General features: G+C 39.2%; 1 protein-coding gene and 1 long non-coding RNA gene across 3 annotated transcripts in view; one reads left to right on the top strand and one right to left on the bottom strand.

Annotated features, from left to right (window-relative positions):
* Window positions 1–13,667, top strand: part of LOC121380946 — a 57,444-nt gene extending 43,777 nt beyond the window's left edge. Inside the window, exon 4 of the long non-coding RNA XR_005959020.1 lies at window positions 13,441–13,667. This is a non-coding gene — a long non-coding RNA (uncharacterized LOC121380946). The remainder of the gene's footprint in view (window positions 1–13,440) is intronic.
* LOC121380943 (4-coumarate--CoA ligase 3-like) overlaps window positions 9,095–23,493 on the bottom strand; it is a 45,414-nt gene continuing 31,015 nt past the window's right edge. The window contains exons 10-13 of one of the 2 annotated variants that reach the window (XM_041509988.1): window positions 21,959–22,041; window positions 19,897–20,062; window positions 18,727–18,813; window positions 9,095–9,708 (exon numbers count right to left, since the gene is read on the bottom strand). In XM_041509988.1, coding sequence (XP_041365922.1) covers window positions 9,668–9,708; window positions 18,727–18,813; window positions 19,897–20,062; window positions 21,959–22,041 — 377 coding nt within the window. In that variant the 3' untranslated portion in view covers window positions 9,095–9,667. Of the gene's footprint in view, window positions 9,709–15,600; window positions 16,611–18,726; window positions 18,814–19,896; window positions 20,063–21,958; window positions 22,042–23,493 lie in introns of those variants that run through there. The other variant, XM_041509987.1, reaches the window with a different exon arrangement.

Genomic DNA, 23,493 nt, shown 5'->3' with positions numbered 1-23,493 from the left:
GATAGGTATCTAGTGGTTGGATAGAAAAGGATGGGGCTGTGAAGCTGCGAGAAAACAAATATGTGAAAAGATTGGAAGTGCTGACACAACAGGACAAATATATAATCCTGTCTGTGGGGTGCTGCATACGAAAGATTGCTTGCTGCTAATCGGAAAGAGTGGACCTTTGCATGGTGGCAACGGGTTTCCTTTCTCATTATATATGTGCTTCTTAACCATTATTATGTCCGCCGCTATATAACCGTCGTTTTAAAATGTGTTGAGATTGTCGTTAAATAAAACATTTCTCCCTTCCTAGGACCTCCAACGGGCTGGGGTAAACTAGGGAACACATTTGATGTAACGTTACTATGAAGAGTTATATAAATGTATTATATAAATGGTGTCAATCACCAGTTGTTGGGTTGAGGGTGTGTGTTGCTGTTTTATTTTGTTTTGGGGTTGTGGGGGGTTTTGTTTGGGGGGTATTTGTATGGGGTGTTGTTGTTTTTTTGTAGGTTTTTTTTTTCTCTTTTTTTCGTAGTTTTGTTTTCTTTGTAATGTTTTGGTTTCGTTTGTTTTGGTTTTCTGAAAGGTGTTGTGTGGCTGTTCTCTCTCTTCTTCGATGGGGTATTTTTTTTGGGTATTATTTCACAAACTGTACATATAGACCTACAGTAAAACATCATTATAGTTTCTAGTCAAATGTTTTTTTCTTATAAAAAAATAAAATGTAACATTAACTGCTGTGCGTATTCTGTTCTGTTCAATGTCATGTCATGTCATAGGGTTTTACGTGCACATTCAGAACAAGCTGTTTTAGCGCACGCCTGTCGTGGGTACAAGAGCCGGCCTTGGCCGGCCCCTTTGTCCAAGACAGGAGTTCTGTTCAAGCAGCCAACTCTGTTTATATTCCTTTCTTCCAACAACATTGTTAAATTTCAACAAATAAACATCGGACCGCAGAAGACGAGATACCGCCAAAACTGACATTGTATTTATCTTCCCGACATCTTTATCTAATTATCTGCAGGAAATTAATTAAATCATGCAAATAAGCTGTTACGTCACGCCACCACTGCGCTGTTGATGTAGCAGACTTAACATCACAGTTCCCCACTAGAACGACTCCCACTCTCCCCCCTCCGAGGAGACGTGTCGGGCGGATAATCCCCACCCGCGGGGAAACACCCCTCCTCATGCGGAGATCGTAATTGCAAAGCTAGCAGCGAGAATACTTCCTCCGGTAAAACAAGAGTTCTAAATAAAGCGAGATAAGACGTCATTTGGCAAGATAGCCGTTTGGTTCGTTGTACTTGTGGTTTACATGAGCTATCAAAACGTCTTTAATCTGGCGCATATCGTATACATATAGCGCGTTAATCAGTCGTGTTTTGCGCGTAAATAGTTTAATTTCGCGAGATATGGACGTCTGGAGCGGAAACCCGGCTTTGCGTCGTGTAACGATGGATATGATTGCGGAACAACTACTGCGGATGGAACATGGTGTTCGCCAATTATGACGTCGACGCGTGTTAATGATGTTTATTGTGGTTAGATGGCGATTGAAATCCAAGATGGTCTAATATAAACTCTGCCCGCCGAAAGATCCGTGATGATTTAAGTGGAAGTGACGACAAGCATTCAAAACTAAAGGGAAGCAAAAATGTTTAAGGACATCATGTGTAGTCTGTAAAATACAAACTTCTTCAAGACACTTGTTCCAGCCAGTGCACCACGACTGGTATATCAAAGACCGTGGTATTTGCTATTCTGTCTGTGGGATGGTGCATATAAAAGATCCCGTGCTACTAATGGAAAAATGTAGCGGGTTTCCTCTCTAAGACTATATATGTCAAATGTTTGACATCCAATGGCCGATGATTAATTAATGTGCTCTAGTGGTGTCGTTAAACAAAACAAAATGTTTAAATCTTGTGTAGTCTGTAAAATACAGACTTCTTCAAGACATGAACAAACATAATTATGTTGTGGCAATCTAGAAATATAAAAACGTGTATATTTGAAAGAATAGGTGGAAGAATTCCTGGATTGATGGATGGACGAATAGATGGATGGTTGGCTAGATATATAGAAGAATGGATGGATTAATTGATGGATGGTTGGCTAGATGGATGGATGGATTGTTGGATGGTTGGTTGGATGGTTGGTTGGATGGATGGATGGTGTGGTGATTGGATGGATGGATGGATGGATGGATAGCTGAATGTATAAAGGAACGTATTATATCAAATTATCATACAGGACAGTAGCCTACATACAATACACAGTGCTGTCTTCCGTAAGGGGCCGTCCATAATTTTCAACATTTTCACGAGCGTACAAACCGTACGCGGGCGGAGGGGGTTAAGGGGCCAGCGTACGCTATTTTTAAAAATGAAAAATGTCGATCAACATTTTTCATTTGGGGATGTACACTTTTATGGGGGGAGGTGGGTGGTCAAAAATGTACGGTTTGTACACTCGTGAAAATGTTGAAAATTATGGACGGCCCCTAACCAAGTAATGGTTTGTTTGGTTGGAAATGAACAAACTTCAATGGGTCTGTACGGGGTGGCGATCCTGCGACCGACCGCTCTTCGTATGGGTGCACTGCCACTACGTACTTGTCTTGGTCTTATACCGGTATTCCGTGACGATTATTTTAAAAATTTTTGCAATGTTATCATTTAATTATTGTTTATAAGTTTCGGTATTCTGTTGGGAGTGTTTTTTAAATTTTATTTATATACATGTATTTATATATTATTTATATAATTTATTTTAAATTTTTATTTATTTACTTATTTATTTTTGCTGTGAAGCACAAATCAATTTAAAAGAGACTTTGCCATAAACGATACAGTCCGTCTCCCATTATCACGTTTGTCTGCGGTAATCTGCGGGCTAGTCGAGATAGGGGAAGATAAGTGTTTGAGAGGGGTAATCCAGATAAAATGTAACCATTATTCAGTCCACATGTCGGCGGGACCCGGGTGTTACGTGGCAGGCCCCCGCTCTTGTCTTCCCCACTAAAGACAACAGGAGAGTTTCTTTGAAACGTGCACATGATACTTTCTAGTGTAGCAAATACAAACAAACCGTTACAGTTTTGCCTGGCCGCGTTCAACAAACCCTGGCTCGAGTAAAGGCTAGGGCGTGTTTGGCTTGTCAGTGTATCCTGTTCAAACTCGCTACACGTTCTCTTCTTCATGTTCATCGTTATTTCATTAAAGATGCATCAAAAAGAAAATCAATAAATATAGATACATTTTTTCTCTTTTCTCTCTCTTTTTTTCTCTCTTTTTTTTTTGTTTTTGTTTGATATAGCGGAGAAGAGAGAGAGAGAGAGAGAGAGACAGAGAGAGAGAGAGAGAGAGAGGAGAGAGAGACAGAGAGAGAGAGAGAGAGAGAGAGGGAGATAGAGGGTGTGGGTCATCCATTTTAATCGGTAATATAAAAAATATTATTACATATATTATTTTATTTTATTTATTTATTCATTCATTGGTGATGGCTGTGGGTGTAGCGGTTATGTTTGTGCGATTGCGCGCACGTGTGTGTGTGTGTGTGTGTGTGTGTGAAAAATATTCAACCGCTTTTTTGTTCAATTACAATTGCGTGTGTGACACTATTTCATTTTTCAAAATCTGCTTTCAAAATACACGGTTAATTTAACAATCGTCCGATGTGCGGTTGGTCTGGGTTCGATCCCCGTCGATGGGCCTATTGGGTTATTTTTCGTTCCAGCCAGTGCAACATGACTGATATATCAAAGGCCTTGGTATGTGTTATCCTATAGTCTATGGAATGGTGTACATAAAAGTTCCCTTGCTACTATTGGAAAGGTGTAACGGGTTTCCTCTCCAAGACTATTTGTCAAAATTATCAATTGTTTTATATCCAATAATCGATACTCTAGTGGTATGGTTAAACAAAACAAACGTTAACTCTTTTTTTCAAAATACTCTAATTAGTGTTTCAGAGAATATTCTCGCTGTTTTTTAATTTTGGATCCTCTGATATACATTGACTTTGAGGTAAATATGAAAATACGTCTAACAGTTTTGAGAAGCTTATATTAAAAAGTGCAGAATGATCGCGTCTAAATGCGGCTTTGTATTTTCAATATATTAATCATTATATATATATTATGCTCTCGACCCATTGCGGATTTTTAGTTTCAATATTAATAATTATAGTTTATGCCTCTTCCCCGCAATCCAAAATATTCTTTGATGAGCCTGAATGGCACGGAATTGATTACAGCTGGGGGGGGGGGGGGGGGGGAGGGGGGGGGGGGGGGGGGGGGGAGGGGGGGGGCCTTGGGGGGAAGGGGTGAGGCGGGATGGTAGGGTTTTGGGGTTTTTTATAGGCTTTTACTGTGTTTTTTTTTTTTTTTTTTTTTTTTTTTTGTTTTTTTTTTTTTTTTTGGGGGGTTTGGAAGTGTGGAGCAAATATAATAACGGATTTGGAAACAGCTATTAATTTGGAGAACGCAAATACATTTTTTATATATAAAAAGTTATCAACACTCCACCTTCTATGAAAAAGATATTATTAACATTTATCTCAATTTGTGTAATTTAGCAGTCTTTTTCATTGTCATGTCAGTAAACGTAATCAAAATTAATGCATGAAATAGTTTCATATTTCTTTCGTCTTTGTTTTGTAAACGTGGTTTATATTTATTACTTTGTACGATTGATAGTTCCATTTTTTGTTTTGTTAATTCCTGATATCATTTAATTTAGTCGCAGAATCATAGTAGAGCTCAGGTACGGTAGATGTTCAATTAGTATTGCATTCTTTGACATTACGTGTTTATACAATTGAGTGAAATGAACAGAAAGAAAATAGTATGGTTTTTGTTTCAAATTTACAATGTTCATTTACAGTTCTATATACATGTATATATATATACTACTCAAAAGAATTTAAGGGTCAGACGATATTTTCGACATTATTTTCTGAATGTCAATTATATTAGCTAGACCATAATGTCACGCATGGTATTGTTCCATTTTGACGAAAGTGGGTCTAAGCAACCCATAAATGAATTAAAATCCACTGTCATTGACACTGTCGACTAGTTCTAATGGCGAAAACATGCTTACATTTGCACGTAAATTAGCGCGAAAGCGAAAGGTCTGCTAAGTGCCCATAACTTGCTTTTTCACAAAGCACTTCATTTGCACGTTTTGCACGTGTATTCCATGTTCCCAATGCTGAATTTCCGTATAATTGGAGCTTGCGTTCGTGTACGGTGCACACTCCAAATTCGACAATGGTACGACTTCAACTGACTATCGAAGATCGAGGAAGGGCTATTGCTTGGCTTCAGGATGGCAATACGCAAAGAAATGTTGCTCTGAGACTTGGTGTCAGTCAGAGTGTCGTTGGCCGACTGTAGCAACGGTACCAAGCAACGAATTCTGTTCGAAATCATCCACGTTCGGGAAGACCCCGAAGCACTACAAATAGAGAGGACCGCTACATCACCAATATGGCTCTACGTCAACGCACAACCACTGCACGCCGATTACGTGACAATCTGCGGACTGCGACGGGAACTCGAGTGTCTGATCAAACCATACGCAATCGTCTGAGAGCCAATAATCTACGCTGCCGTCGCCAGGCTGTTCGACCACCACTCCTACCACGTCACAGAACGGCCAGATGTCACTGGTGTACGTTTCATCTGCGGTGGCAACGTGTTCAGTGGGGTCGAGTGATGTTCACTGATGAGTCCAGGTTTAGTCTCCAGTTCAACGACGGTCGGGTTCGTGTCTACAGACGTCCTGGGGAGCGCTTCGCTGACGTTAATGTTAGACAACGTCACCGGTTCGGTGGTGGCAGCGTCATGGTGTGGGGCGGCATCTCTATCCACCACAGGACCCCCCTCTATGTGGTGGATGGCAATCTGAATGGAATCCGCTATCTGAATGAGATTATCCGGCCGTTGGTTCTCCCAGGCCTTCAGCAGATTGGCGGCGGGGCAGTTCTGCAGGATGACAATGCCAGACCCCACCGCGCCAGGGTGGTAACGGACTTTCTCAGACGACAAGGTATCGCCAGGATGGATTGGCCAGCATATTCGCCTGACTTGGCCCCAATAGAGGGCGCCTGGGACGAATTAGGCAGGAGAGTTCGGGATAACCATGCCCCTCCGGCCAACCTTCATGATCTGGGTCAACTTCTTATGGCAGAGTGGCAGGCCATTCCCCAAGAGTTCTTCAGACGTCTGATCAACAGCATGAGGCAACGATGTGTCGAGTGTATTCGCGCCAGGGGTGGATTCACACACTATTAAACGAATGTTCTAATGTGTAAAATCCATGTTTGACAACCTTCAACTTTGACAGCATGTCATGTGACTTTCTTGTATACAGTGACGTTTATTTGTGTTTTTTTGTAAATATGGAACAATAAATTAAATTTTTGGTGTAGTTTACATCATCAATCTAATACACTCTGAAACTTATTTGGTTATAAATTTTTGACCCTTAAATTCTTTTGAGTAGTATATATATAATATATAATTTAGCAGCATGTATATATATATATATATATATATATATATATATATATATATATATATATATATATATATATATATATATACATACACAGTCAAACCTGTCTTAAGCGGTCACACAAGGGAGTAGATAAAAGTGGCCGCTTAAGACAGGTGAACGCTGATTACAGGTTGCCACATATATAGTCTTTAAAACATTTGTTATTGTTTCTTGTTTTACCGTCTGTACTGCTAATCAACGGATGTGTGCTTCACAGTTGACTATAAATCAACTTAAGACATGTCTCCGTCATCAAAAATGCTAATGGCATCTATCAAATTAACCGTTCTCAACAAGTTTGTTTTCTTTTTCTATTTAATTATTTAATTCCTACTTCATGCGGTGTATTGTCATAGTAAGTGAATATACATATGTCAGTTCGTAGCCTGCCCAGAGGCAATTAGATGCATTGCAGAGTCATATTTTCTTAATTGTTACACAGTAGAGATGAGGGGATAGAAGGTGTGAAGATCGGTTATTTGCTGCACCTTATCGCTGTGCATCTACATTATAAATCGTTTGGGAGGGAAACAAGTGGCCGCTTAAGGCAGGTGACCGCTGATTACAGGTGGCCCCTAGGACAGGTTTGACTATATGTATATATATTTATTTATATTTATATATTTGAGATTATATGATAAAGAGATTATTACCCTCGTGTGTTTCGGTATTGTCAATATCATATAATTAGGAATAAAAAATAATGTATTATGCTCGCATAATACAATTTTTTATTCTTAATATATGATATTGACAAATACCGGAAAACACTCTGGTAATAACATATATATATATATATATATATATATATATATATATATATATATATATATATATATATAATATATATATATATATATATTATACCTTTAAATAATATAATTTTGTTATTTGAATTATTTTTATTAATTTATTATTATTATTATTATTATTATTATTATCATCATTATTACTTTTCTTCTTTCGAACTTTATAGTTTATAAGGTAAAACCAGAAGACGCGTTATTCAGTAGATCTAACTATCAATGAGCTATATTCGGCGCCACGGTCTCACAGACTCGAGTAACTGTGGGACATGTCAGTATCGCCAGTACTGCTTTCTTATTGGCTCGCGCTGCGCATTCTGTGTTCCGTTCGTCAGATTTGATGAGTGACAACAGGCGCGCGCATATCAATCAGTGAGCTCATTAACTTCCGGTGGGAGTTACACGCGTTACAATCGACTTTATAAACCCGATACTTTGAAAAACGCATACTTCTGTCGAGAATGACGACTGCCACGAATGACAAAAACAAACAATTGTACATTTTATGGAGCGGTTATAGAATCTGTCCGCCACTAATCCTTTTGTAAAAAGAGGGATTTTTTGGTGGGGATTCTTAAAAAAAGTGGGGCATGGGTTTTTGCGGGGGAAAAAGAAAGAAAATAAAATTATTTATTTAGAAAGAAAGAAAAAAATATATATATATATATGGACATCAAGACTTATGGGGGGGGCAGCCCCCCCCCCCCCCCAGCCCCCCTTGCTAACCCTAATCACTCTGTAGCCGTGTAGGCTATCAACACTCCTCTGTAACAATCGACCGACAAAGTTCCTAAATTAAAATAAAGTAAAACAGAAAATCACTCGACCCTATGTTCCTAAAACAAACTAAACCCTAACCGTTCCTGAAATAAAACACAAAATAACGCAAAGTTCCTAAAATAAAATAAAATAGAAATTAATATTGGCTTTATTTTAGTAATCGTCAGAGTAGTTAAAATTATCGAAAATTACATATTCGTTATTTAGTGTATAGTAAATGGTTGTATTTAGGTGGCGGACATATTCTATAACCGTACCCATTTTATATACATCGTTTTGCGTTTTACATGTTAAAATTAAAGAAAATTAAAGGAACTATCTTGTGTTTGTAGCCCTTTGTACCATTGTTTCGACTAATACTAGTTCACACAATTGGAAATATACTTACATGTTCTTGTTTAGAATAACAGATGAGGAAAGATATATTTGGTACGAAAAATGTGATTTTGATTCCATCTGAACTTGTGTTGAATTTGTTTTGCGAGATACTGAATTCTAAATTTTAATTACACCTATTTGTGATATTTGTATTTCTTGCACAGCTCTTTATACTGTGTTTTAATTTAACCTTTGACTTTTTATATTGATGTTGATCGTCGATTTATTGATTTACTTATCATTGTTTGATATCCAATAACCGATGTATTTTTCGAGCATTAATATTTTTCATTCATTCATTCATTCATTCAATTATTCATTTATTCATTCATTCATTCATTCTTGTCAAGAATATGAAAATCTATATATTTAACAGATGTATTTCTGGTTATCCTAATATTTGTAGTAGCTCAAAATTTATTTATACATGAAACAATTTTGTATATATCGATTTAGTTTTCCTTCTAACCATCAAAAAGTGAAAATAATATGGGCAAAAGGAATCCTAAAATGTTTCGATGCGTTGATTTAATACCTTTAAACGATTTTAAACAATTTTATTACAAATATGTATATCTTTACTTATTCTGGTAGGCTTTGTCCGGTGATAGTTTTCATTTAGTAGATTATTCTGGGAATGGCAGTCCTCTTTTGGCGGTGCAAGAGAGATGAAATCTCCAGTAAATTATCTCCTCGGGAGTGACAGTCCTCTTATAGGTGAGACACTAGATAACGATTCCTAAAATCAACCACTATTTTACCAAATATCCATTCGACTCCGCACTGTGCAGAGATACGGTCTTGACCATATATTACGGTTTTGTTGTTTGGTTTGCGTGTCAGCAGAGTATTCCACTGTTCCATGGCTATAAACTCAGGGTAGTCTGTGTAAGTAGCATGATCCATTCTGTATGCTGGGATGAATTCCTTATATTGCAATAGAATGAATGAATGTTTAACGACACCCCAGCACGAAACACATCGGCTGTGGATGTCAAACAAAGGTAGGTACATGAATAAAGTAGCTATCAAATCAATATACAAATTCTAAAGTGTATATCAATTGGAATAGTGTCTACTCTTTGTTCCTTCCAGCATTATCCTATCCGCATTTGGATTTTTCGGACCACTATACTAGGGTTCTTTTTAATGAATAGTAATGCCTTGAAAACCAATGTCTGATGTACCTGAAACAATAAATGAAACATTATTTCAATCCTGGATACTACAGTGTGTTTGTTAAAAATACTTTTACTCAGAAAAATTAAAAACATCAAATCTGAACGACAAAACCGTATTTCATTATCAAAATCGCATATATGCGCAAGTCGAAAGGATGTTTAGCAAAGTCGTGATTGTTTCCATGATCCACTATGAGGTGTGCTCGTCGTTGGGAGGACCACCACTCTCCTAGGAGATCCGTAACCGCCTGGAGGAGGACTGTCACTCCCAAGAACATACAAAAACATTCCCTAATTATTTTTTGTCTACGAAATCTGTATTGTTCTCTAAAAGAAAACTGTATTAAAGGACCGTTACCAATTATCAAACGTTGTTCAGGAGCGTACAAACTGAACGTTGTGAGAAGTGTAACGAGTGTGAACTTTTTAACACGATTTTTTTTCCATACAAATAGGTCTTCAAAAACAATTTTCTGGTTATAGGCTTTTAGGAGGGTTATGCGATAACTAAAACGATCACGAGTTGTACGCTTTTGATAATTTTAATAATTGTAAATAGCTTCTTGCCAACATATTCGGCCCGAATTTACAAAGCCTGTTTTTGAAACACATTCGTTTAAAAAAACCAGTCTCCGTAAATTCGACCCATTGTGTCATGTGTGCATTTTATTTTGTTGTGCACTATTCATTAAGAACAGAAGATGTCTTCAAAAGTAAGTGAGTTATACCTGGAAATGTATGTGTCGTTTGTAGAGCTGTAAATTACAGTATAAAGGTGTATCGTTTGTCGTGTCGTGGAGTTTAGCTTCTCATTTGTGTAATTGATCGTTTTGAAGTGAAAACGAAAAACACGTTGTTGGCAATCATGGACATAGTGTCGTTGTTTTAATATCATAGAGCGACGCGAGCTGGGATCCCACGGTGCACCGTTGTTATTGCTAACGAACAAACGCTGCGCTGTCGATGTGTGTCATACACATTCAGTACAGGTTGCCACACACACAAACAGATTCCATTGGAGACAAAGTTAACATTTTTATAAAACGTTATGAGCATTCTGGCAAGCACAACTAGCGATGGGAATATGTGGCGTGCGTGCGTGCGTGCAGTTAGATATATTATAGTACCATATTTTGGTATCATTTCTGTGAGGCGATGTATACTACTTTTTAGTATTTTTAGCTACGTTGACTGTCGCGAGTGAGACGACATTCGATGTGGCACATTCTCACTTTTTTCATCCCAATCTCTCTCTCTCTCTCTCTCTCTCTCTCTCTCTCTCTCTCTCTCTCTCTCTCTCTCTCTCTCTCTCTCTCTCTCTCTCTCTGTCAATGTGACCTGGAAGACCCAGTTTTGGTGCGAGGCAACCTATAATAGTCTGCATGTGGACAAGCGCGCGAAAATCTCTCCGCCATTAACAGCGGTCCAAATAGAAATCACACCTTGCCGTGCGCTCCCAAAATATTTAGTTTTCATTTTTCTCACCAAATGGGGTAAGCAATTGCAGAGGTCGTGGCCATATTTTGTCCATATGAACAAATAGTTTATGGCCCATTATGGTTAGATGGGGACTGCTTGACCATTGTCTTTTGAACTGCTGACCACTGAATTATGAACTTATGATCGTTTTATCAGATGCCACTCAGCACGGGAAAGGGTGGAGCACTGGTAGGGACGGAGGAATATTCAATCGAAGATACATCATACTCATACTTCAGGCGAGCTATCTAGTACTTACACCCGGTCTTTTTGTATACAAGGGGCGGGGCGTAGCCCAGTGGTAAAGCGTTCGCCTGATGCGCAGTCGGTCTGGGATCGATCCCCGTCGGTGAACCCATTGGGCTATTTCTCATACCAGCCAGTGCGCTATGACTGATATATCAAATGCCTTGGTATGTGCTATCCTGTCTGTGGGATGGTGCATATAAAAGATCCCTTGCTACCAATTGGAAAATGTAGCGGGTTTCAATAATGTGCCGGTTAAATACGTATTTGCTGACGGGTTTCTTCCTGTAATGTGTGTATTAGTGATTAAAGGGACATTCCTGAGTTTGCTGCATTGTAAAATGTTTCCTACTAATAAAATAATTCTACGATTAAAATTACATATTAAATATATTTTCTTGTTTAGAATATCAGTGTCTGTATATTCAATGTGTTTCTGGTCGTCTTAATATTTGTAAGAAGCACAAACTGGATATTTTAGGAAATAAAATGAAATTTAACCCAGTACAAATATTAAAACGATCAGAAACATGTTTGATATGCAGCCACTAATATTTCATGCAGAAAATATATTTGATATGTAATTACAATCGTTAAAAAGTCTCTGTTAGTCGATAACATCATAAACGTTGCAGCAAACTCAGGAATGTCCCTTTAATATGTTAATTTTTTATCAGTGAGCTCGAAAATTATCGATGTAAAGGTATTTAACGTCAAATATAGGATTGTTGTTGTGCTAGAGTGGGAAACGAGAGAGAGAGAGAGAGACGAGACGAGACGAGACGAGACAGAGACAAACATTTAACATCATCTTAAAACAATGTACATCATGTAGACAAAATATCGCCGTTTGAAAACATCAAATTGAACTGTTTTTATCTGCTCAAATCGAGGTCTATTTTAGAAGTAAGATATTAGTAGCTGTAATGATGCCAAATAAAACAGCTTTAATGGCAGTAAATATTATCAAAGGATTTGTTTTGGACTCAGTCTTTAGTGATATGTACACTTCACGATTTAAAGGTACTTGACCCCTTGGTAGTTCTGATGGAAACTGACAGTTTCTTGTTTAGAATATTCATTTCAGCACACCCAGTGTGTTCTTAGTCGTCCTAATGTCTGTAGAAACCGAAGGTACTGACTAAAGGCGAGGCAACACAATATGAGTGCCACGTACGAGAATAGCCGATTGTGACAAGACAACATTACGATTTCATCGGTTGCTATGCTATCGGGTATTCTCGTTCGAGGCACTCGTATCGTGTGGCGTTGCCTTTAGTGTGTCGATTTGGCAGACGCCACGTGTTTTATGAGACTGGATTGTTTAAAGTACCTTGTAAAAGTACTATATTCTACTGAATCGGCACCATGACGTCTGTTAGTCTGTTAGTGTCCAGGTGATATTTCAAATGGAGGTTAATGACGTATTATACTGAATGAATTTCTAAGTACTTATAGACTTAAAACTACATTTTACAATACTACGTGTGAAAAAAGTACTAGTATTTGAAGAAAGAAACTAGTTTTAATTTTACACGGTTTTCATTTGGGGGGGGGTACTTTTACACTGTTTTTATTGGGGGGGTAAATTGATATTCATTCATTAATTCATTAATGTACTTACCTTTCTTTAATACCCAATAGCCATTGTATGTTTTATACCTTGGCTATTGATTCATTCATTTATTTACAATGAGGGCGAGACGTAGCCCAGTGGTAAACCGCTCGCCTGATTCGCGGTCGGACTACAATCGACCCCCCGTCGGTGGGCTCATTGGGATATTTCTCGTTCTAGCCAGTGCACCACGACTTGTATATCAAAGGCCGTGGTATGTGCTATTCTGTTTGTGGGATGGTGCATATAAAAGATTCCTTGCTTAAAATGTTACGGGTTTCTTTAAGACTATAGTTCAAAATTACCAAATGTTTGACATCCGATAGTCGAGGATTAATACATGAATGTACTCTAGTGGTGTCGTTAAAGAAAACAAAACTTTTTAACTTTTCATTTAGAATGGTGCATGAAAGTCTGCACGAAGTTCATCGGGACAACACTGTGGACTCAGCCTTTTATGGTCTTTGTATTGCATGTGGGATCGCTGTCTATAGGAGGACTGACACTTTTCAGAACCATCTTTCGGAAACTGCCTTTAGAAAGACCGCAACGTCTAAGACCGGTTTGACAAATACCACCCACCCTCTTCACACACACACACACACACACACACACACACACACACACACACACCAAAAAAAATTGTATGTCGTCATTCTGACCTTTTCCACTACCGACCCTGGGGCCATGTTCACTGAGGTGTCGGTCGTTACGCCATACCAATGTCGTAAAACCATGCTAACGACAACATAACGATATAGTGAGCGAAGTTAGCCAAAGGTCCGACGTCATATACCCGTAAATAAAATGTGTTGGGTGCGTCGTTAAATAAAACATTTCCTTCCTTCCTTCGTTTTAGCCAAAGGTGTAGTTTCACCATCGTTACGTTGTCGTCTAAAGTTTGTCGTAATAAAGCAAATCCTCATGTCGTTGTGTAGTCTATAGTCTAATGCGTTTCTCGTGCAATGAATGTGCACGCAGGCAACTTTAAGAAGGTAACATACATTTTGTCGGTAATCATGGAAGAGGAACGAAAGAGAAGGCCGCAATTTACTTGCCAAGAATTAGAATCACTGGTGGATTCAGTGACAATTCACCGTTACACCATTTACGCCAAGTTCAGTGATTGTTTTACAAATAATAATAAAAAGGTGTATGGATTCGGCCACGGCCAGCGTCAACGCTGTATCGGCGGTGAAGAGAAATGTTGACGAAATTCGTTTAAGTGGCGCGATTGTGCATCAGTGGTCAAGGAACAACAACATAGACTAAAATAAAAATACAAATTGGGGGAGGCGGTCATATTAGTATCATAACACCTATAGAGGAAAAGGTTATTTCCATCTTGGGTGAAACTGCCATAGAGGGAATAACTACACGAAATTGACACCTCGTCGAGTTGTGACTCATCTGCATCTGTACGTCCACCTGAATCACAACCTCAACCTGCACCTGCACCTGCACAAAGTTGTTCAACCCTTGACTCTCCTAATAAATGTGTTAAATGTACTACTGAAACAGTTAATAGAAGCACGTCCCGCAGTAGGTCATCCAGTCCCAGAACATTAGTTGAAAAGGTATGACTTTATGGTATGACTTTATATCGTATAGTATGGTAACGACGTCCATACAGATACCTTTGAGGTCATCAACGTTTTGTCAACGAACTGTTAACGATATCGTTGGGCATAACGATAGCTTCGGGAACATGGGCCCTGGTTGGGCTGCTTGTGCTCCCTTGCACATGCCAACGCGGGCGACAACTCTCTCCCACCCCAACCCCTTTCTTTTGTTCTGGACGGATGAGCCAGAGGAAGTCGACACCTGCGCCTATGACAAGCGTCAGCTACAACAGCTTGCTCTGAATGTGCACCTGGGAGAGTCCTGAGTTTGCTGCAATTTGTAAGATGTTAATGACTAACAGAGACTTTTAAACGACTGTAATTACATATCAAATATATTTTTCTGCATACAATATTAGTAGCTGTATATTAAACGTGTTTCTGGTCGTTCTAGTATTTGTACTAGGTTAAATTTTATTTTTATTTCCTAAACAATTTGTTTTGCTTACGTATGAAATTATTTGAAGCCAAAATCCAGTTTGGGCTTCTTTCAAATATTAAGACGACCAGAAACACATTGAATATACAGTCACTGATATTGTAAACAAAAAAATATATTTAATGCGTATTTATAGACTTTTTAAAAGGTTTTATTAGTCGGAAACATCTTACAATACAGGAAATCCAGGACAGTCCCATTAAAGCCTGACCTGACCGTCATTCGGAGGCGCATAAACCAGTTTATGAAGTATTTTTCTGTGAGGTATTTTCAGTTGAGCGAGTGGTCGTGATCGTTTTCTAGACTTTTTTTTTTTTTTTTTTTTTTTTTTTTTTACGCCTTACGTTAAGTGAATGTGATATCATAGAAGACGGTAGTGCCAGTCAAATTGTTGGCGAGCGCTAGGCTGTGATCCCTCCTGAATACGACACTGATGTTCGCCAAACCACGACAAACTCGCCACAAGTGTCAATACAAAAGGTATAGTTGTAAATATCTAAAAGTGCAAACGTATTTTATTCATATTGTAGCACCTCATATAATTTAGTACATCTTTAAAATAATAATAATAATAATAATAATAATAAAATCAAGTAAATACCGTGATGGGTTAAAACATTGCCAGTTTGACACCCAATATCCAACATAATAATCTAGTAAGTTGTAACCTGACTGTGTCTGTAATACGTAACGAGGTCACCCGCCATGTACAAACACCAACAACCCAAACACAGAATCAGTTGTTTTGTTTAGTCGGCTATCTGTTATGTAATTACCACGTGAATCCCTGACAGTCAAGACCAGACGAGACACCCGCGCTTCATCTGGCTGACAACTCATAGCTTGAACTAGTGATGGGAATCGGTTGGGATTTCATCATCGATCATTGGTTATGTCATTACCACGTGAATCCCTGACAGTCAAGACCAGACGAGACACCCGCGCTTCATCTGGCTGACAACTCATAGCTTGAACTAGTGATGGGAATCGGTTGGGATTTCATCATCGATCATTGGTTATGTCATTACCACGTGAATCCCTGACAGTCAAGACCAGACGAGACACCCGCGCTTCATCTGGCTGACAACTCATAGCTTGAACTAGTGATGGGAATCGGTTGGGATTTCATCATCGATCATTGGTTATGTCATTACCACGTGAATCCCTGACAGTCAAGACCAGACGAGACACCCGCGCTTCATCTGGCTGACAACTCATAGCTTCAACTAGTGATGGGAATCGGTTGGGATTTCATCATCGATCATTGGTTATGTCATTACCACGTGAATCCCTGACAGTCAAGACCAGACGAGACACCCGCGCTTCATCTGGCTGACAACTCATAGCTTCAACTAGTGATGGGAATCGGTTGGGATTTCATCATCGATCATCGGTTATAATCGGTCAGCACCAACCGATCAACTTTCGATTACACAATCGGTTAGAATTCCATGGCCATAAGAAGACTTTGAATTATAAACACCATGTTCCGATTGTCGTGTGCACCCTACAAATGGCAAATAGTACTTTTATTAACTATTTAATGTAATGTTTCTTTATGTACACGTGAAACAAACCCAAACCACTGTATATTTCCGTCACTTTTATCATCGATTATGGATTTTTATAATCGTAAGAGCCAATCCGATCAAGTTTCGATTTTAATCGATCGTTGGAACATCACTAGCTTTAACACTGTAGAGCTTTAGAAGTGCAATATCTATTAAATCTTTATGGAGCAACCAAAAACATTAGTTTGAAAGATCGAATGTTTCGAGTTTTCGAGGTTTGAGTTTTTGATGTCTGTTATTACTAGTTTGTATAGCAATTCGACTGGGATTGGCGCTTCAGTTTGGGAGATCGAAATTTTCGACATATTGTGCGGAGGTGACGTTAAACATTCATTCAAATGAATCGATTACTAAGTTTGTAAAAACAAAAAGTGGAATTGCAATGATTGCGTCTATAAACAGTTTCAATAAACTGTAACAAAAACAATACCAAGTAAAAAGAATCACATGAGCACCTTTTAAAGTAAAAGTAAAATAAAAATGAATCTGTTGTAAATCAGTCACATAATCACTAATTCGTCAAATCAGCAAACGTTCCCTGTGAATTGTCGTAAAAGCGCAACCACAATTTAAAAAAATTGCCTTTGCAACTGTGGTGGAAAAGCCGTCAGATTTACATTTAGTAGTTCGGTTTAACTGGTTTTCACCCAAAGTGAGTTTAGCAGCTCAATAAGAACTTCAATCCACTTCTGTCCAAACTATTAACCCACTGTCCTGACCAGACAGTCCATTAGCTGAGGTATTTGCCCAAGCTGACATGCTTGAACCTCAATTGGAAATGAGCACGAAAACCAAAATAAAATATTAACCTAAAATGTAAAAAACATATACAAGAAGAAGAAATAAAAAGTGGTAAAGCTCAAATGCACTGCGGGGAAAATGTGGTAACACCTACTCAAGTCTTCTATCGACAGCACGTGGGTTTCAAGGTACCTTGTCCTGTAAAACCTAGGTACCTTGTCCTATAGAACCTAGGTACCTTGTCCTGTAAAACCTAGGTACCTTGTCCTGTAGAACCTAAGTACCTTGTCCTGTAAAACCTAGGAACCTTGTCCTATAAAACCTAGGAACCTTGTCCTATAGAACCTAGGTACCTTGTCCTGTAAAACCTAGGTACCTTGTCCTATAAAACCTAGGTACCTTGTCCTATAGAACCTAGGTACCTTGTCCTATAGAACCTAGGTACCTTGTCCTGTAGAACCTAGGTACCTTGTCCTATAGAACCTAGGTACCTTGTCCTGTAAAACCTAGGTACCTTGTCCTGTAAAATCTAGGAACCTTGTCCTGTAAAACCTAGGTACCTTGTCCTATAAAACCTAGGAACCTTGTCCTATAGAACCTAGGTACCTTGTCCTGTAAAACCTAGGTACCTTGTCCTATAAAACCTAGGTACCTTGTCCTATAGAACCTAGGTACCTTGTCCTGTAAAACCTAGGTACCTTGTCCTGTAGAACCTAGGTACCTTGTCCTATAGAACCTAGGTACCTTGTCCTGTAAAACCTAGGTACCTTGTCCTATAGAACCTACGTACCTTGTCCTGTAAAACCTAGGTACCTTGTCCTATAAAACCTAGGTACCTTGTCCTGTAAAACCTAGGTACCTTGTCCTATAGAACCTAGATACTTTGTCCTGTAAAACCTAGGTACCTTGTCCTATAGAACCTAGGTACCTTGTCCTATAGAACCTACGTACCTTGTCCTGTAAAACCTAGGTACCTTGTCCTATAAAACCTAGGTACCTTGTCCTGTAAAACCTAGGTACCTTGTCCTATAGAACCTAGATACTTTGTCCTGTAAAACCTAGGTACCTTGTCCTATAGAACCTAGGTACCTTGTCCTGTAAAACCTAGGTACCTAGTGCTATAAAACCTAGGTACCTAGTCCCATAAAATCTATGTACAATACATGTACTTCGATTGTGTGATGTTGGTTGTTTTATGTTTTAAAAGTGTAAGGCAGTGTCATGGTGCACTCGTTTTTAAGTGGCTTTAAGCTTGAACGTCCCTGGTACATGTAACATAACGTCATTTCTTCGCTCTGTCTCTCAACTCACGGCGAATGATCTTGCCACTCGCAGTCTTGGGAATTGCATCAATGACTTCCACTCCTCCTCGCAGTTTTTTGTAGGACACCATATGTTCTGGAAGAGACCAAAAAAACCCCAACAAGAACTAAGCAAACCACTAAAACAAAAACAGCCGTGCAATACACTAATAAACCAGCTGTGCAACACACTAATAAACCAGCTGTGCAACACACTTAAAAAAACCCCAGCTGTGCAACACATTAAAAACCCAGCTGTGCAACACATTAAAAACCCAGCTGTGCAACACACTCACAAACCAGTTGTGCAACACACTCACTTTCTGTAACCGTGGCCACATATTATCTGCACACACAGTCACATACTCTCGACAAACGTATTCGCATACGCTCTCAACACAAACATACTCATTCTTCACATACACGTATTTACATACTCATTGCACACAAACGTATTCATACTCACTGCACACAAACGTATCCACATATTGAGTAACTCATTCTACATACACATATCCACATAATCACTATTCACAAACTTAGCTACACACTAACTCTCCACAAACTTAGCCACATATTCAAGTTTTACAAATTTTGCCATATATTCAAATTCTACAAACGAAGCCACATATCCTACTCCCCACAAAGGTAGCCATATACTCACTCTCCATATACGTACCCACATACTCCACACAAACGTATCCACATACTACTCACTCCTCAAAAAACTATCCACATACTCACTCCACACAAACATATCCACATATTCCACATACACATATTCACTCCACACAAACGTATCCACATAATACTCACTCCTCGAAACATATCCACATACTTCACACAAACATATCCACATACTCACTCCACACAAATATATCCACATACTCACTCCACACAAATATATACACATACTCACTCCACACAAACGTATTCACATAATACTCACTCCTCAAAAAACTATCCACATACCCACTCCACACAAACATATCCACATATTCCACATACACATATTCACATACTCACTCCACACAAACATATCCACATACTCACTCCACACAAATATATACACATACTCACTCCACACAAATATATCCATATACTCACTCCACACAAACTTAACTACTCTCTGCAAACTTGGCCACATACTCACTCCGGACAAAGTGTCCCATATACTCACTTTCCACGAACTTGGCGACTTCGTCAGTGTTGACGTGTTTGCCAGACTTAGCCACGATGTAGGCTCGCGGTAACTCGCCAGACGCCTCGTCGGGAACTCCCACAACGGCACAGTCCTTGATGTCGGGGTGAGTCAGGAGCAGTGCCTCGATTTCAGCTGGGGGGACCTGAAATGCACATATCACAGTGATTTCAGTTGTACAAAGCTCCTTAAAAAGTCTTAAGTTTAGCTGGTGGAACACATAACAGTGTGTTTATTTTTATGTAGTTATTTAAGCACACAACATGGGTCGCGGAACCTTGCCATGTTATTGTGCTCAGAATGTTGAAAATGCCGAATTTGACCACTGATGCATGTCCCGGAACCCATACTCTTAACAGGTCCGATTCCTTTGGGCCCTTAAATTTACCTCCCCCGGGATATCCGACTGATAGTGCCTTCCCCCGTCCCCATTTTCACATTGAACTGACATTTGTCCCCAACCCCTCCACCCCCACCCCCCTTTCAAATACACTCCACAAGGCCTGCATGTTAACTACAGTTATACCACGCTTAGCATGTATTCCCATTGACAAAAGTGTGCAATAAATATGTAGACCCATTCTAAACCCTATATTATGTTATTCAACGTCACATGGATGTGGTACCAATCAGTTGGTCATGGTATACATGGTTATTGCATACTTTTAGGGGTTGTTTTTTAAATGAAAACAGATAAACCCTAAAAACGCCAAAAGTGCAATGGCCATGCACACCACTCGTAAATGTATGCGGTAACGTTAACAGTGGAGAAAACATTTATTGTCCATTTACAACAGACGAAAGGGAGGGACGTTGACCGGTGGTAAAAAGCGCTCGTCTGCTGCACGGTCGATATAGGATCGATTCCCGTCTGTGGGTCCTTTGGTCTAGTTCTCGTTCCAGTCAGTGCACCACGACTAGTTTATCAAAGGCCGTGGTTTGTGCTATCCTGTCTGTGGGATGGTGCATACAAAAGATCCCTTTTGATGTAGTCGATTTCCTCTTTAAGACTATATGTTAAAATTACAAAATGTTTGACATCCAATAGCCGACGATTAATACATCAATATGCTCTTGTGGTAGTGTTAAGCAAACACAAACTTCCATACTACGATATAATCCTTTGGCCGTACTAGCTAATCGAGGTCACAAAAAGGGGCGGGACGTTGCCTAATGGTAAAACGCTCGCTTGATGCGTAGTCTGCCTAGGATCGATCCCCGTCGGTGGGCCCATTGGGTTATTTCTCGTCCCAGCCAGTGCACCACGACTGGTATATGAAAGGCCGTGGCATGTGCTATCCTGTATGTGGGATGGTACATATAAAAGATCCCTTGCTACTAATGAACAAAATTAGCGGGTTTCCTCTCTATGACTGTCAAAATTACAATGTGTTTGACATCCAATAGCCGATGATGAGTAAATCAATGTGATCTAGTGGTGTCGTTAAACAAAACAAACTTTTTTAGGTCACAAAAGATGTATTATTCTCCATTTTAACTCTTAAAAACGGGGCGCTATTTCATTGGTTGGTGTTAGTATTCCGAATGTGGCGCCACACAGAGGATGAAGGCTGTTGGCGAAGACCGTGGATGGCGTCAGCACTCGTACGAATCAAAACTGTCATAAGAGGGTGAAGCGGGATTACAGCTTTAAAAATTTGTTTTAATAAAAATTCTAACCTGCCAAATCACACCGTCTTGTCGCCCACTCCCACATATCACTGGTTATAACTCTCAATGAGATATTGTTGATGCATGTCTTGAAAAGAAGTTTAAAAGTTTGTTTTGTGTAACAACACCATTTTGACAAGTAGTCTTAGAGAAGAAACCCACTACATTTTTCTATTAGTAGTAAGGGATTTTTATATGCATTACCCCCACAGACAGGACAGTACATACCATGTTCTTTGATATATCAGTCGTGGTGCACTGGATGGAATAAAAAATAGCCCAAATGAGTCCACCGACGTGGATCGATCTTATGGCTTTACCACTGTCCTGCGTCCCTCCCCAAGTAGTGTAAGTGAACACAAAGATCTACCTGAAATCCTTTGTACTTGATCAGTTCCTTCAGTCTATCAGTGACCGTGAAGTAGCCATCTTCGTCATAAAAAGCAATATCACCTGTAAATAGATATACATGTATATGCATTGTGTTTCAACAGGTTTGGACAAGAGTTTGCATCAAGCAATACCAGAGTCCCTCGTGAGTCAGTTCAGTCAACTGCTGACAAGTATTCATGAGCTGGGATTTTCTGGAGCTGCGAATAAAAAGCATCGCTGAAAGACCTGTTACCTGTCCTGGACCAGGCTCCGTGCTTATAAACCTTAAAGTTTAGACTTTAATAAAGTCCAGACTTTAACGTCATGGCAACGCCATTCAAATAGCATTACGTTAAAGTCTGGACTTCATTAAAGTCTAGACTTTAAGTTTTATAAGCACGGACCCAGTGCTTATTAAACGTTTAGAGACTAGACTCAATCTTTAATGACATCACACGCATGCAATTTGTATGGCGTTGCCATGACGATAAAGTCTCAGAATCTATTAAAGTCTTGAGTCCCAGGGCCTGTGCTTATAAACATGTTAGAGTCCAGACACAATCTCAAATGGTGTCACACGCATGCCGTTTGTATAGCGTTGTCATGGTGTTAAAGTCTCAGACTCTTATTAGCTTTGAGTCTAGACTAAAAGTTTTATAAGCACCAGTCCTGGTAGCCGAGGGGTTGAGTCCTGGCCCCGTGCTTATAAACGTTTTGAGTCTAGATTCAAAATTCTAATAGTCTGAGACTACATGGCAACGTCATACAAAATGTATGCATGTGACGTCATCAATCTAATTAAAATTAGCTCCACTATTACATGTGGATCTAACAGCAGCCCGTTGGAGCTCATGTCCAGTTGACCTTTCATTCGACCAATCAAATCCTTACTTGCAAACTCATGCCAGTGGCTTGAAAGGAATTTGAAAACATTCGGGATTATGCCGAGGGTATACGAAATGATTCAGGTGAATTACGAAGTATGCCGGAAACTAATTTCAATATAACAATTTATATAAAATTCGTTTCAAGACGGAAAACAAAACCGTGATGGTATAGCCATAAAATCTGTTTATACTATTATGCAATCCAGAGTTTATTACTGCACTTTTCCACCTGTTTTTTTTTTCAATGTTGAAATAGACAAACAAGTTCGCCTATTGCATAAATAGTTTCGACCGATATTTTTAGAATTTGTATGCTCCCGAATAACGTTATAAAAGGCGAAGTTTAATTGGTCGATATTTAAATTGTTATTTATAGATGAAATGTCACCTGGACATGGGAGTCCATGCAGTGCTGTTAGATCTACTGGTTGGTGAGACCAGTAGAGCTAATTTTAATCAGATTGGTGACGTCATTAGAGATTTCTTCTTCTTCTTCGTTCAAATTTGTGAAAATTGTCTCATACATATATTCCGATCTGAGTTATGAATTGGGCAGTTGTTTACAGGTCCTCCCTGGATCCCCAGAGCTTCTGATGTAGGTCTGTTCGATGCGGCCAGAAGTGGCTTCTCTCCGAGTTGTGTAGTG

Source organism: Gigantopelta aegis, chromosome 9 (assembly GCF_016097555.1).
Source record: "Gigantopelta aegis isolate Gae_Host chromosome 9, Gae_host_genome, whole genome shotgun sequence".
NCBI classification, from domain to species: domain Eukaryota; kingdom Metazoa; phylum Mollusca; class Gastropoda; order Neomphalida; family Peltospiridae; genus Gigantopelta; species Gigantopelta aegis.
Note: the sequence above shows the minus strand (reverse complement) of the source record. Positions and strands in the feature narration are given on the sequence as shown.